Consider the following 15314-nt stretch of genomic DNA (forward strand, 5'->3'; position numbering starts at 1 on the left):
AGTCAGCATCTTCTCAGCCCATTGTCTTCCTCTGCGTTAGGACTGACAGAGATTGCATGCTAGAACAGGACTTCTGAGCCACACCAGGTGATATTTAACAGAGTTCTCCACCACAACACAAACTATCATCTCGCGAGTCAAAGGGCTGCCAGAAAAAAAAATGTATGCACAAATAGTTTGAAGAAAAAATATAATTCAGGAAATCTGACTAAAGTATTTATGCTCTTAACCCCACCTCTCAGCTAAAAACCATCCCCCTAACTTTATGGTCAATACTTAGGATTGAGACGAGGAGATGTTTCCTCCCTTAGAGGGTTCTTAATCTTTGGAATGCTCTACCTGAGAGAGTTCTAGAAGCTGATATGTTGCAATTATTCAAAAATCAATCACTCTGCACGCTCAGAGGGAATCGAGTGATGTGGGATCGTGTGCGAAGGTCAAGTTGATGTGGAAGGTCAGGCAGCCTTTGCGCCATAATTAGTTCCTCTCTGTGCCAAACAGCACCGAATTTTTGATACATGAAACGACAAAGTGTAAAAGGACAGTCGTCCCACGGCAGAGAAGGAGCCCATTCTGACCTTCATGCTTGAAAGAGTGATTGTCCAAGCAATGTGGGAGTGGCCCGCTATTGGTGGGATCCTCCGGTTCTGCCATTGCCAATGGAATTTCCCACTGAACACAACCTTTGCCACTGGGAAACCTGCAGTGGGAGTGCACCGTCGGCAGGACTGGGAGACGCCACATTTTCCAGAACGTCTGGAAAATTCTGGCCCACATTAGTCCCATACCTCTGGTTTTTCTGCTTCCTTCACCCTATCAGGCATTGCCTTCCAGATTGTAACAATGCGGCGTGTGAGAGAGAGCACTGCTGAGTTACGTTGTGTTACTCTGTCATTTCTATTTCTATTTGTAATTACACAAAGCTCTGCAAAATGATCCCAAGAGACAGTGATGTGAAAGGTAAACAACATACGTTGAATGATATCATTTGTGCCATTGATGATGTTATATACTACTTTGATTTTGTTTTACAAGTGGAGCTATTTGTCAATTCATGAATTCAGAATTAAAAAGGCACAAGAATCGTAGAAATAGCAACAACATATCAACAACATGGACTGATTTAAAATGCAGTAATCTTCCAATATATTGCTATAAAAGCAAATATTGAGTTCCTCACTTCTGTAGCGTTTGGTTCCATTAGCATCAGGAAGATCATTGTCCTGGTCCGGGATGTTGCCGTTCCAACAGAATTGACATTAGATGCTGGAGGTTATCGACAGCTTCACATATCCAGGCTCCAAAATCATCAGCAATCTGTCACACGCGCCTGGCAAAAGCTGCCGCTCTTTTGTCCAACCCGAGAGAGAGTACGGAACAACACAACAGCATCCTGATCTGACCAACATCAAATAGTGAGTCTACCAAGTTGAGTCCTCAGCACGCTCCTCTACAGCAGTAAGACTTGGACAAAATATTCTGGGCCAGCAAAACAGCTTCCACCTTCCCTGTCCCAGGACGTATCCATAGCATCTCTTGGCAGTGCAAGGTCACCAACTCCGATGTTCTGAAGCATGCAAATTCCATTAGCATACACTCAATGCTAAGTCAATGACATCTGCGCTGTCTTGGTTACTGTCCATAGGCTGGATGACAGCCAAAGACCTGGTGAACTGGCCATTAGTCTTGCCTTCCTAGCCACCCATACCACTACAAGGACACCGACAAGCGAGATCATAAAAGTGGCAGATAACCAGACAGCAAAGTCGCTGATGGGCATGATCTTTGGAGGCTGACCGAAAGGGTTAGTAATCTCAAGTTTAAAAATCACATAAGCTGCAAGCTGTATCTCAGTCACAAAGGGAGAAATATGTCCAAACCACAGGTCTTGATTAAAAGCAGACCCAGATAAGAGTCAAGGACCATTCAATCGAATGATGTGTAGCTGCAGTTTGCTCAATGGAACAAGGAACAATGGAAAGGGAGGTTGAGATCTCATTGGTCAGACACACAGCTCTCATTTCTCGATGATGTAACATGCATAAGTCTTAAATGGACACTATACTCCAACTTTACCTTATTGAAACATATAAGATGATTAGAGGTTTAGACAGGGTAGATAGTGATAGCCTTTTTCCTAGGATGGAGAAAGCTAGCACGAGGGGCACGACTTTAAATTAAGGGGGGGTAGTTATAGGACTGATGTCAGGGGTAGGTTCTTTACCCAGAGGGTGGTGAGGGACTGGAATGCCCTGCCAGCTGCAGTTGTAAATGCGCCTAGTTTGGGGGCGTTTAAGAGATCTGTGGATAGGTTTATGGACGAAATGGGATTGGTTTAGATTAGTGGGTTAGTGTTTTTTTTTAAAAAGCTGGTCGGCGCAACATCGTGGGCCGAAGGGCCTGTTCTGCGCTGTAATGTTCTATGTTCTAACGTATGCATGATATAACCTTAATCAGTAACTGTGATTGGATAGAGATAACTCCGAGACTTTTATTGGTATATGCTAATTATTTGTAATTGAAGTTGAAGCTATAATTGCTTGTGTATTTCTTAATGTTGCACTCTGACCGATCAGGATCCTGTCGCCCTACAATTAATAAATCACCTTGAATCCACTCTGATTTTGCCTGGCTACTCGAGGGGAACGGTAGTTTTTAACTACAACAACAATAAAACATTATAACAGCCCCATAACACTAACTGTTTGGAGGGGCATTGGAAGAAGAGAGGCTATTAACCAAGCCAGAAATTTTATATTCCTAGCACTTTTCACTTGTCTGTAGTTTAAGTCAGAATCCTACACATTGTAAGGAAATTGACTAATGAGAGGCATTTTGCAAAATAACATTATTTTAAAAAAGTGTTATTCCATTTGCAACATGCAAGTCTCTGCCACGCATCATATTTCAGCAGAGTGACTGTGAGATTTTAGACTAAACAATAACAAAATAAAACTACACGCTCCACAATTTAAGTCAAACAACCAACTGCTTTTCAATGATCAGTTGACACGTGGAGTAAATAAAAAGATATCTTCCAAACATATTTGCTGGTAAATATTTTTGCTCAGTCCCACCACAATGTCAGGTTGTAATTTAAATTCAGTATGGATGAAACTAAAATCAGGCAACTTTAATTAAACTGGAAAAGAGAAAGTTTGGTTGCATTTACAAAGGCAGAATTTTCCTACTTTGTGAGAAGTTGGTTTATTCGCGCATTTAAAGGTTGTCTTTTTTCTATAAACGTCTCCATCCTACCTGGAGGACATGTTTATCTTGCAATGTCAGTGCTTTCACAATACAATGGCTATTGGGGTAGGATGGAGGGTGGAATTGAGATTACAATAAGATCTCATTCAATGGCGGAGCAGGTTCAAGGGGCTAAACGGTCTCCTCCTCCTCCTAATTCATATGTTCGTGTGCAAGGTAACCAGCCTCTGTACTCGAGAGGTTACAACTTTACCTTGAGCTGTTGTCCCTGATGCTTGCTGCCATTGCCTTCCTAATACTACCCTCATCCCTCCAACCCAACCCCAATACTATAAGATTTCTGGGTGATTTGATGGGTAGCTGGCCTATTCCAAAGAATTTCCAAATGTTGCTCTGAAACCAGAAGCCAAGAAATGCACAAGGGCTGCCTAAGGCAACGCTTCACATTTTCTCCTGCTGTCCTTGTGGGGAAATGTACACTGGGATTAAGTCACCTTTGTGAGGAGCTTCCAACACGCATGGACAACCTATTATTGCAGCTCCAGACAAATCCTGTAATAAATCTGCAACAAATCTGCTCCTTGTGACACTTTAGAAGAATCCAGAACTTTTTGTAACAATCTGTGGCCTTCCTTGGCTAAAGTTACTGGCTTTGGTCTCACTGTGGTTTCAGACACTGGCAACCCTCCATAACAACTTGCATTTATGTAGCACCAGCAGCTTCACAGGAGAAGAAAGCAAAATTAGACACAAAGTTACATTAGGTGAAATTAAGGTTGATGGCCAAAAGCTCGGTCAAAGGGGTAAGATTTAAGCAGAATTTTAAAGGAGGAAACAATGGTAGAGACACTTGAAGAGGCAACTCAAGGTCTCAGGGCCCAAGCAGCCGAAGGCATGGCCACGAACGGTGACACAGAAGTGCTCACAAGGCCTGGATTAGGTGAGCTCAGGTATCCCAGAAGGACGGGAGCTGGAGCAGATTACAGATGTGGAGAGTCGAGGTCGTGGAGGGATTTGAAAACAAGAATATAAACAGTGATACTCTCTACAAGAGATGTACTGCACAACTAAGCAAGTTGTTCTGCGGTGGAGAACATTTCTTTATCAGACATCTCACACTGTCAAGTTGTGATGTGGAGTTGCCGGTGTTGGACTGGGGTAGGCGCAGTAAGTAGTCTCACCACATCAAATAAACCTGTTGGACTTTAATATGGTGTTGTGAGACCACTGACTGTCAAGTTGGGTGGTAATCAGAAGCAGAACCCTCACTGATGTTTCCCCTTCCCTGCTCAGGAATGTTACCTTCCCAACAGACAACAGCACAGGCCATTATGTTAAACCATTACATTCTGGTACTGCACCATTCCTTTCTGTCTCACCCTCTTGTCATTCTTTGGGGGGGCTTTTCACCCGAGGATCGATTCTCAGACACCTCCCTCGCGTGAAAAAACAATTATTGCAGTAAATTCGACATTCAGCAATGTGAGCTTTTGATGGTACGTCTTTGGTAATGGATTCAATTAACTGCTTTCAATTGAATTAGGCTCAAAATTATTTTGTGCAAGGCGCTCTTAAAACTGAAGAAACCATATCAAGTTATTAACTAATGCCTGCATTGAGAAAACCAACATCAACATACAAGCTGCACATGGAATTCATAATCTGAATGTGCTTTATTGAAGATAGATGTGGGGAAAAAAAGCAGGACATTATGCTAATGTTAATTTTACAAGTCAATGTCAGTACATCAGGGCAGTGATGAAGAATGTAACCAGTTATATAAATGATACTATTGGAATGAACAGAATCAGTCCATCTTCAGCCCAAGTTTTCTTCATATCTTAAAAATTTGAAATGCTAATATGATTTGCTGTTTGGTGATATGGTTAGCACTGCTGTCTCAGTGCCAGGGTTCGATTCCCAGCTTGGGTCACTGTCTGTGTGGAGTTTGCAGGTTCTCCCCATGTCTGCGTGGCTTTCCTCCCACAGTGCAAAGATGTGTGGGTTAGGTGGACTGGCCGTGCTAAATTGTCTCTTAGTTGAGGGGAATGGGTGAGGGTAAATGCATGGGCTCATGGGTATAGGGCCTGGGTGGGATTGTGGTTGGTGCAGACTCAATGGCTGAAGGGACTTCTTCTGCACTGTATGGATTCTATGATTCTAACTGCCCCCAAGAACCGAGAGAAAATTACGTGGGGAATTTCTCCCACATTCACCATAAACATTATGGGGGTGATCTTACTGGCTGTTTGCGCCCCACTGCCGCTACAACGAGGACGGAGAATTTGGTGTGCAACCATATCTCTATTCACTGCAGCGGGACCAGAAAATCCCACCAACATGGATGGCTGAAGATTCCACCCTGTGAAGTTAAATGAATTCACTTTCACCCCTCCAAAATAACAACACAACCACAAGACAGAATCAGAGGAAGAGAGCGCTTAGGGAGGTGACTGGGGGAGATTACTGAAATAGGGAGTGACCAGTCCATGAAAAGAATTTAAACATAAAGATGAGAATTTTAAATTTGAAGTCATTGGGGAACTCGGTATCCACGTCAGTCTGCTAGAGAGAAGTGATGCAGAATTGAGTGGGAGAAAGAAGGAAGACATCAGTTTTCTTTTGACTGTAGATTATAGTTATAAATAACATCTACACATCAGTTGATTAAAATAGTGTGCTGAATTCACAGGGTAACTAACACCAAAACATATGGTCTATAATGTGGATTGCGTATTAAAAGGTAAACATCGCTGGAACACTCACAGCTACACTGAACAACTACTGGCACTACTGAGACTAGAGGAATGACACGGGGATATTGTACAAGAGGAATATCGTACAGGAAATATTTTCCAGCAGCAGACCTTCCTGGAATTGCTGGAGACATTGTCTTGAGGAGTCACAGGTGCTGCCAGTAGGAATAATAGTTTATATCACAGGCTATTTCCCTTCAAAACTTCTCCAAGATTGCAAGTGTGGTTAAAACTAGGGTAATGGTCTCTCTATTTTTCTGATTAGTCCCATCTCAGTTGGCTTACTTCTCTTTCGTGCTAAGTGGTCACAATCTGGAAAATGTTGAGATGCTTCACCAGTTGTGGAAGTTTAGGAGAGGTATAACTCATGCAATATTCCATTACCTCAGAGTTTAATTTCTCTATTGTCATCTCTCACCCTCAGGGAGATTAGTCCCTCGAAGTGTGAATTTAAGGCTGGGACTGTCTAGAGGTTACTACATCCTGTGGGATGTCACAGTGAGCCAGGCTCTGTTTTGGGGTGTCCACACAGCTCACAGTTCTTCTCTTTACCTTCTCCTTACCCTGAAGATACTGAGGTCAATTGTAAAAGTAAAGTCACTATTGTCCCAGATGATTACAGGCTGCTTCCCCCTTTGGGAATGAACTGATTGGTGCCAGTGTAACCTGAGGATCACCACACCTCAGGCGAGGGGGCAAGGCAGAGCCTTCATGAATGACCTCAGCTGGTACAAGAATTAAACCCTCACTGCTGGTGTCGCCGTGCATCACAAACCAGTCATCCAGCCAATCGAGGGTTAATTGCAATCGTCCAACGGATGGCCCTGTTTATTGAGCTAATTTCCTCGAATGTAAAGTTGGCAGCAATCTTACTGTCGCCAACACTTGTATTCCACATCATTGTGGATCTGTATACATTTATTTTACGAGTTCTTGGGCAAATTACCCTCTTAAATATTAGAATAGTTTCAAGTTAAAGATTAAGTTCTTGTTGGTATCTCACACCGATCCAGTTCTGTTACTTCCACTCCACCTGTGAAGACTGGCACCCAGACTCCATTAACTGTGCATATAGCGGTGTACACAAGTCTACAGCAACAGTGGTTAGCACTAGTGCCTCACAGTACCACGGACCTGGGTTCTATTCCAGCCTCGGGTGACTGTCCGTGTGGAGTTTGCACACTCTCCCCATGTCTGCGTGGGTTTCCTTCAGGTGCTTTGGTTTGCTCCCATAGCCCAAAGACGTATAGGTTTGGTGGACTGGCCATGCTAATTTGCACCTTTGTCTGGGAGGTTAGCAGGGTAAACACATGGGGTAACGGGGATAGGACCTGGGTGGGATTGCTGTCAGTGCAGGCCGAATGGCCTCCTGCAGCATGTAGGGATTCTAGATCCAGAAGAGGATCATCTTCCTTAACTGAATTCAAATAGTTAAATCGTGAGAATGGTGGCAAACTGTACTGCTGAACAATTTCATTTCCAAAGCAAAATAGCACAGATGCTGGAAATCTGGAAAAGGTAATAGAAAATGCTGGAAAAAGTCTGCAGGTCAAACAGCACCTTTTGAGGAGAGAAACACAAGTTAATGGTTCAGGTCAACAATGAAAGTTGAACAGTTTGAAATGCTAGCTCCCCTTCTCTCTTCACTGCTGCTACCCTACCTGCTGAGTATTTCCAACACTTTCTGTAATCACGGTCCCAGCACGTGGGCTTTGTGGAACTGAACCCTAATTTTTCAAAGCTCAGACCAATAGGGTAAGAGTGCCAAATCCCTCACTCTCACGTTGCTATGCCCAATAAGTGAACCGTCTTCCTCGATTATTTCACACGCCTGTGATATAAAGTCACGTTTGGGGGCGGCACTAAAGTAGGAATGCATTTTTATTAAAAAAAAGCAAAGGAAAGTGACAATTAGATGCGATTTAAGAGATGGATTGTTAATCTAACATGCAACAGAATAAACAAGCAGCAGCGAACAACACACAAAAATACCTAGGTAAATCCAAATCAAGAAACAGCCTGCAAAATACAAGAAGCATCCATTAGTAGCAATGAAGACAGAGTGAAATGGAGAAGAGTACAAAATACAACTTCATTAAAATAAAAAGCAACCAAGCATGACTTTGTTTAAGCAATAAAAGAAACTGCAAAAAAAAGGTCAATGATTTGCAATGTAAAAGTCAGAGGCTTCCTGATCACAGAATTACTTTATTTCTGAATATTTTCTAATGACGCTAAGACATTAATTTAATTGTGTGGAGTCTATATGTTTTACCCGTGTTTGCATGGCTTTCCTCCGGTTTCCTTCCACAGTCTGAAAGATGTGCTGGTTAGGTGCATTGGCTGTGTTAAATTCTCCCTCAGAGTACCCAAACAGGTGCCAGAGTGTGGCGACTAGGGAATTTTCACAGCAACTTCATTGCAGTGTTAATGTAAGCCTACTTGTGACACTAACAAATAAACTTTTTATTTTAAAATTCCCAAACTTGTTCAGTATAAAATCTCTTTACATATTAGAACATTCAGGCTATTAATAATCCTCAATCCCCAACAGATGCAGTACTCATCAGGGCAAACTTGGGTCACCCAAGTACACTCATATCAACAGTCTATTCTGTACTCATCAATTTCTTAACTTTTAAGAGATCAACCTTGCAACAGAAGCCACTTGATGGCAATCTTCACAGCTGTGGTTTTAATTGGTTGGTCCCTGGAACAGGATTTTTGGCAAATAAAACCATTTTTTTAAAAAAAAGGAAGTTGCTTAAAACTCAAAACCACACTGACAATCCAGCCAGTCAAATGCTTCATTACAAGTGCTGTTTCAAACAAACAAACAATTATCAGATCCTGAACACTATTTCGTAAAAGTATGGGCAAAAGAACTGAACCGCAGAGTGCACTTCTCCTTCTGAAAAAAAAAGTGCGCAAACATACCTATGAGCCTCGTTAGAAGATTTGATATGTTTCGCAGAAATAATATTCAAAGATAAAACAGCATCTACAACAGCTTCGTCCACCTCTGGTTTATTCCTTATGCGCCCTGGGAAACAAGAGGAAAAGCACAAAAATTACTGGCTCTGAAACTTCTTCCCAGGTAACGCAGAGAGTAGGTGCGCAGAGAAAACATGTAATAAAGAAGGTCAATGGGATGTTGGCATCTACTGCAAAGGAGCTGGAATATAACAGTAGAGAAGTGATGTTGCAATTGTACAGGGTGTTGGTGAGACCACATCTGGCATTTCGAGCCCAGTTCTGGTCTCCTTATTTGAGGAAGGATGTGGTGGTATTGGAGGCAGTTCAGAGGAGGTTCACCAGATTGATTCCGGGGATGAAAGGGTTGATGTATGATGAGAGATTAAACAGTTTGGGTTTGTACTCGCTAAAGTTTAGAAGGATGAGGGAGGATCTGATTGAAATATATAAAATTTTAAGAGGCATTGATTAAGCAAATGTAGATCAACTGTTTCGTCACGTGGGGGCAATCTAGAACAAGAGGTCACAGATATAGGTTGAGAGGCGGTAGATGAGGAGGAACTACTCTCAGAGGATGGTGAATTTGTGGAACTCGCTGCCCCATCGTGCGGTGGATTCTGAATCATTCAATGGTTTCAAGGAGATAGATTTACTTCTAATAAAAAAAAGGAATATGGGAAACAGGTGTGAGGTCGAAATGAGACCTGGGAGAGATTAGCTACGATCTGATCGAATGGCAGGGGAGGCTCGGAGGGGTGAATTTGCCAACTTCTGCTCCAAACTCAGATGTTTCTCTCTTTTGTGCATGACGTCAATAAGGAAATTTTACAAGTTTGTTAGTTTGTCTAATGCAAGAACGTGAACATTTTTAATTGCAAATGCCCAGATGTAGTGTTCAGGCTATGATGAGAATGCTATTAATTAGTTCAAACATCATTAATTACAGTAATTTTGGCAGCCTATAGAGAAATACTTCAGAAACTGAAGTGAAAAATTTTAATAGAATGGACTAAGCAGCAAACTACTTCACAAATCAAAGCTCAATATTTTCAATCCAGCTACCTCACTGTAAAGGGCAAAAGATTTTGAAGAAACAACTCACCAACAACCAACTCTCGAACATCTTTCCAATGAAGTTCGCTGCCCTTTTCGTGTACAATTGTCACCGTAATCCTGCGTTGAATTCCCTATTGAAAGAAAGAAAATGTTCCAAATTACCATGTAACAGACATTCCCAATGTTGGTGATAATGGGGGGTGGGTATAGTCCAGGACCAGGGGTCCTGATTTCAGGGTAAAGAGTGAATCTTTCCAAACTGAGGGGAGGAGAAATTTCTTCATCCAGAGGGTGGTGAATGTGTGGAATTCACTCCCACAGAATGTAGTTGAGACCAAAATGTTGTCCGATTTCAAGAAGGAATTAGATATAGCTCTTGGGGCTAAAAGGGATCAAGGGATATGGGGGGGAAGGGGGCGTATCAGAATATTGAATTCAATGATCAGCCATGATCATAATGAATGGCAGAGCAGTCTCCAAGGGCAGAGTGGCCTGCTCCTGCTTCTAGTTTCTATGTGGTTCAGTGATTACACTCTCACTGTTGTGTCAGGAAGTTGCAGGTCCAAGCCACACTCCAGGGCCTGAGCATGTAATCAATGCTGTCATTTTGCTGCGGTGCTGAGGGAGTGCAGCACAATCTGAGCTCCAGCCTTTTGCATAGCCTATCAGGTCAGGCAGGAGATCTGTAGCACTTTCCAAAGAGGCGCAGAGGTATCCTGGTCAACGTTTATGGCTCAACCAACAGCAGCAGAATAAATAACCTGGTCATCGAGATCACTGCGTTAAGGGGACCTGTGTGTAAACTGGATCTGAGCTTTGGTAAAGATGAACAAAAGCAGCTCTCTCAGCCAACTAAGCCTAAAGAAAACTAAATTACTAATTGTATCAAATTGTTTTTATTTAATCAGAAATTAGAACAGGTATTCTAGAGATAAAAATCTGTATACCAAAACATTTTCTGATCTTAGTCATAGAATCTCTAGAAGTGCAGGAGGCGGCCATTTGGCCCATTGAGTCTGCACTAACCAGATTCCCACCAAGACCTTATCCCCACAAATGCATGCATTTACCCTAGCTACTACCCCCCCCCCTCCCTGATATTAAGGGTGAATTTACCATGACCAATCCACCTAACCTGTACATCTTTAGGCTGTGGGAGGAACCAGAGCACCCAGAGGAAACCCATGCAGACACAGGGAGAATATGCAGACTCCGCACAGTCACCCGAGGCTGGAATGGAACCTGGGTTCCTGGCGCAGTGAGGCAGTAGCGCTAACCACTGTGCCATTGTGTTGCCCTTGGTCAGATCACCATCCTGCAATGCTCAGTGGACGAGGGTGACAGATGCAAAATGCTTCAGGTGGTTTGTACTTAGAAACACAGAAAACAACAGAGGAAACCAGACTAAATCTGGATCAGTGATTCTGTGCGATAGACAGCCAGAATATTTAGCACATCGCTGTCATACACTCATTCGTCATCACTGCTGAGCTTATTAGCAGCAAGTATAGAGAGAAAGCAGCTTGTGATTGGACTTCTGCAGCTTTACAGCATTTTTCAAATATTGGTCACTTGAATGTCCAAGTTTGGGAGGCTTGAAATCGAAGGTTCCGGAGCAGAGCTCCAGTGCACTCTGGCAACACTGCACCACTGATTTAGAGAATCTCATGTCACCTTTTCTCCCCTTCCTTCACTGAAACTGAGAGACTCACCACATTGAAGTTTCAAGTTTATATTTTTGAATTTAGAAATGTTTGGAATGGTTTGAATGTCAAACCCAACAGCAGCTACTTCTCAAATATCAACAAATTGGGAGTTCATTCGGCCAAGGCTTAACCTTCATAGAGGAATCCTGTTGTACCCAGTGAGCCAAAATGGGTGGCATGATGGCATAGTGGTTAGCACTGCTGCCTCACATTACCAAGGACTCCAGTTCAATTCCAACCTCGGGTCACTGTCTGTGCAGAGTTTGCACATTTTCCCCGTGTCTGTGAGGGTTTCCTCCGGATGCTCCGGTTTCCTCCCACAGCCCAAAGACGTGCAGGTTAGGTTGGTTGGCCATGTTAAATTGCCCCTTAGTGTCCCAAGATGTGTAGATTAGGGGGATTAGTGAATTAAATACATGGGGTTATGGGGACAGGGTCTGGGTAAAATGCTCTATCAGAGAATCGGTACAGACTCATGGGCCAAACGGCCTTCGTCTGCACTGTAGAGATTTTATGAATCTATGAAGAACCAGTTCTACAGAATTCAAGCTGAGTGTAGTAGAACACCTACACAGCTGGAGAAGGCACACATACCAAGTAAGAATGATATTTCAAGATAATGTTACAACTGAACATATGGATTTAAATGTTTTTGTAGTTTGAAAGTTTAACACTTCCAGGACCACATCATCTGGCATAAATTATTTACCATAAACAGTATTAAACAGGTAAGTTTATCTGAAATACCTACCTGGTGAAGCAGGTAAGTGCCTTGACATGGCAAACCTCCACTGTGGTCCACTACAGCAGGGATGTACCTGTAGAACAGGAAAAGATATCGTCACGGCAAGAGTCAACCCAAGCTGGGAAAAGATGCGGTTTAGAACGGAGTTGAGGAGGAACTTCTTCACTCAAAGGGTGGTGAATCTCTGGAATTCTCTGCCCGTTGAAGTGGTGGAGGCTACCTCGCTAAATATTTTTAAGACGCGGGTTGATGGGTTTTTGATAAGAGAGGGGATTAAGGGTTATGGGGAGAGGGCGGGAATGTGGAACTGAGCCACGACAGATCAGCCATGATCTTATTGAATGGCGGGGCAGGCTCGAGGGGCTAGATGGCCTACTCCTGCTCCTATTTCTTATGTTCTTATGAAACCATTCTTTCTTTGCTCACCTGGCCTAATAAACCTTATACAAAGGAAAACATTGTAATAACTTTATAAATCAATCACAGTTTACAGGCGCGAGTCTCTGGTTTCTCAGCCACGTGTTTCCTGAAGGTGGGAGGTGGTGCGCAGTTTGCTGGCGGTGGGATTCTCTGGTCCCACGGGAATTCCCGTTTACATCAGCCCACACCTGTGGGAAATCCTCAGGTGGGGGTGCACTGAATTCCCTCCCTAACGGCATTGTGGGCCAACCCACAGAATGTAGACCTCAGCGATTCAAGGCAGCAGCTCACCACCACCTTCTCAAGGGGCAAGTAGGGGTGGGCAATAAATGATGGTCAGCCAGCGATGCCCATGTCCCCCAAATAAATAAAACAAAACTCCTGTACACCTGGGTAGAGGGCATTCCTTTTGATGCCAACCAAATAAACTAAATTGAACAAACTCAGGGACAAAGCAGGGAGGGCAGCCCCCAAATAGAAGAAAATTGCACAAAACAAAACAGACAGGAAACTTAAAACATTAAGATGGCACAGGAGTTATCACCGCTGCCTCCCAGCACCAGGGACCCGGGTTCAATTCCCGGCTGGGGCCACTGTCAGTGTGGAGTCGGTACATTCTCCCCGTGTCTGTGTGGGTTTCCTCCAGGGAGAGGGTGGTAGTATGGCGCTGAGATAGGGGATCAGTCATGATCACACTGAATGGTGGGAACAGGTTCCATGGGCTGAGTGGCCTACTCCAGCTCCTATTTTCTACGTTCCTATCCACACCATCCTCTGTCCCTAGTATTCCAGTTCTCCAGATATCAAGGTCAGCATTTCATTAGGCTTTTTGGTTACTTCTGTACTTGTAATGACCTACGTACCCAAGTCTCTTTGGGCCTTCATTGTTTCTAGCTTTTCATCAGGAGAATGCACCCTGCTTGATCCTTTGCTAGGCCCAAAGCGGATGACCCAATTTCCGCTGCACTATTATCTCATTGAGGGACTGTACCCCCTCTCTGTGCACTCAAGTTCAAAGATGATAATAATACCTTTGCGCTGACGCAACTGCTCAAAACATTTCAGTTTTGATCTGTACGCAAATCTGCCCAAGCATTTGCCCAGCTAATGAAACTCATCGCAGACGACACTCTGAACATGATGAGGATAAGATCCTGCAGATTGCATTATGCTCGACTTATTGTGTGTTGATCATTAAAAACAGACCTTGTCATTTATCAACTTACTCTCCTGTAGGTTCCAGTTCACTGATCTCAAACCAGACAAGCAAGTCATATTTGCTGACGCATTGTCCTAGATTAGGTTTACTCATGGCATTTAATTTAGTGGCTGGAACTGAAACACAAAGGAAAAGGAAGGTCAACACATGAAACTTGACTTGTAGCAAGAGCCTGCAATAACCTGCAGCCCTTTTCCATTTATTTTATTATTTTTGAAATAAAACATCTTTGACAAGGAAGAGGAAATATAAAGCAAACATATTCTAAATACAGACACCCATCTCCTCACCTCCTCCCACTTTAGTCCTCTGAATATTAAAGATCTTTCAAATAGAGTTAAGTGCATTATTTATTCTGCCCCATATATTACGCGATAGATAAGCAGCAAAGTATCAGGTTGCTGGAAAGTAACAACTTGATGCCAGAACACAAAAGAATGAACTAACTGATTCACCAAAGCTAAATTTAAGAAGTATGGAAGGAAATTGGATTGGGTGGCACAGTGGTTAGCATTACTGCCTCACAGCTCCAGGAGCCTGGGTTCAATTCCTGGCTTGGGTCAGTGTCCTGTGTGGAGTCTGCATGTTCCCCTCATGTTTGCATGGGTTTCCTCCAGGTACTCTGCTTTCCTCCCACAGTCCAAAGATGTGCAGGTAGGTTAATTGGCCACACTAAATTGCCTCTTAGTGTCCTAGGATGTGTAGGTTAATATGTGGGGTTACAGGGATAGGGCCTGGGTGGGATTGTTATTGGTACAGACTCGATGGGCCGAATGGCCTCTCTCTGCACTGTAGGGTTTCTATGAAATATGATGGCAACTTAATCTCTCGAATGCTATAATGACAGAATGTTAAAATGCAACTTTGAGGTGTCCTGGTAAATTGTATTCCTGTCTGATACTCCATTTCCAAGACAGATAGCATGCTGGATAAACCAGGATGTCCATCTATTGAGCTGAGGTCTAAACACTTAGAGAGGCGGTAAATATTAAGAGTAAACATTGCAAGACAGTGAACACAAAACTGCAGCACAGTCCAGGGTAATCTGAGGTCACTCACACACATGCAGGCACATAAATGGCAGGCTGTCCCAACTCAAAAGAGAAAAACCACTATCCTCGATTTCAAACCCCTCAAATACACAAAAGCAAGTCAAACCTTCTTCCTCTATAAACCAGTCTTTTCTTCCCCAATCCTTCACAACAGAATCAATTCTTGAAAATTGG

General features: G+C 43.1%; 1 protein-coding gene across 19 annotated transcripts in view; it reads right to left on the reverse strand.

Moving 5' to 3' along the window:
• The window catches only part of kif1b (kinesin family member 1B), a 223871-nt gene that overhangs the window by 30203 nt on the left and 178354 nt on the right, over positions 1 to 15314 (reverse strand). For 11 of the 19 annotated variants that reach the window (XM_080215347.1, XM_080215350.1, XM_080215351.1 and 8 more), the window contains 5 exons: positions 14096 to 14204; positions 12456 to 12522; positions 10045 to 10129; positions 8904 to 9009; positions 7959 to 7985 (listed from right to left, as the gene is read on the reverse strand). In XM_080215347.1, the coding sequence (XP_080071473.1) occupies positions 7959 to 7985; positions 8904 to 9009; positions 10045 to 10129; positions 12456 to 12522; positions 14096 to 14204 (394 nt within the window). The remainder of the gene's footprint in view (positions 1 to 7958; positions 7986 to 8903; positions 9010 to 10044; positions 10130 to 12455; positions 12523 to 14095; positions 14205 to 15314) is intronic. The other 8 variants (XM_080215363.1, XM_080215361.1, XM_080215368.1 and 5 more) reach the window with 1 other exon arrangement.

Source organism: Carcharhinus amblyrhynchos, chromosome 30 (assembly GCF_965287045.1).
Source record: "Carcharhinus amblyrhynchos chromosome 30, sCarAmb.v2.hapA, whole genome shotgun sequence".
Taxonomy (NCBI): Eukaryota; Metazoa; Chordata; class Chondrichthyes; order Carcharhiniformes; family Carcharhinidae; genus Carcharhinus; species Carcharhinus amblyrhynchos.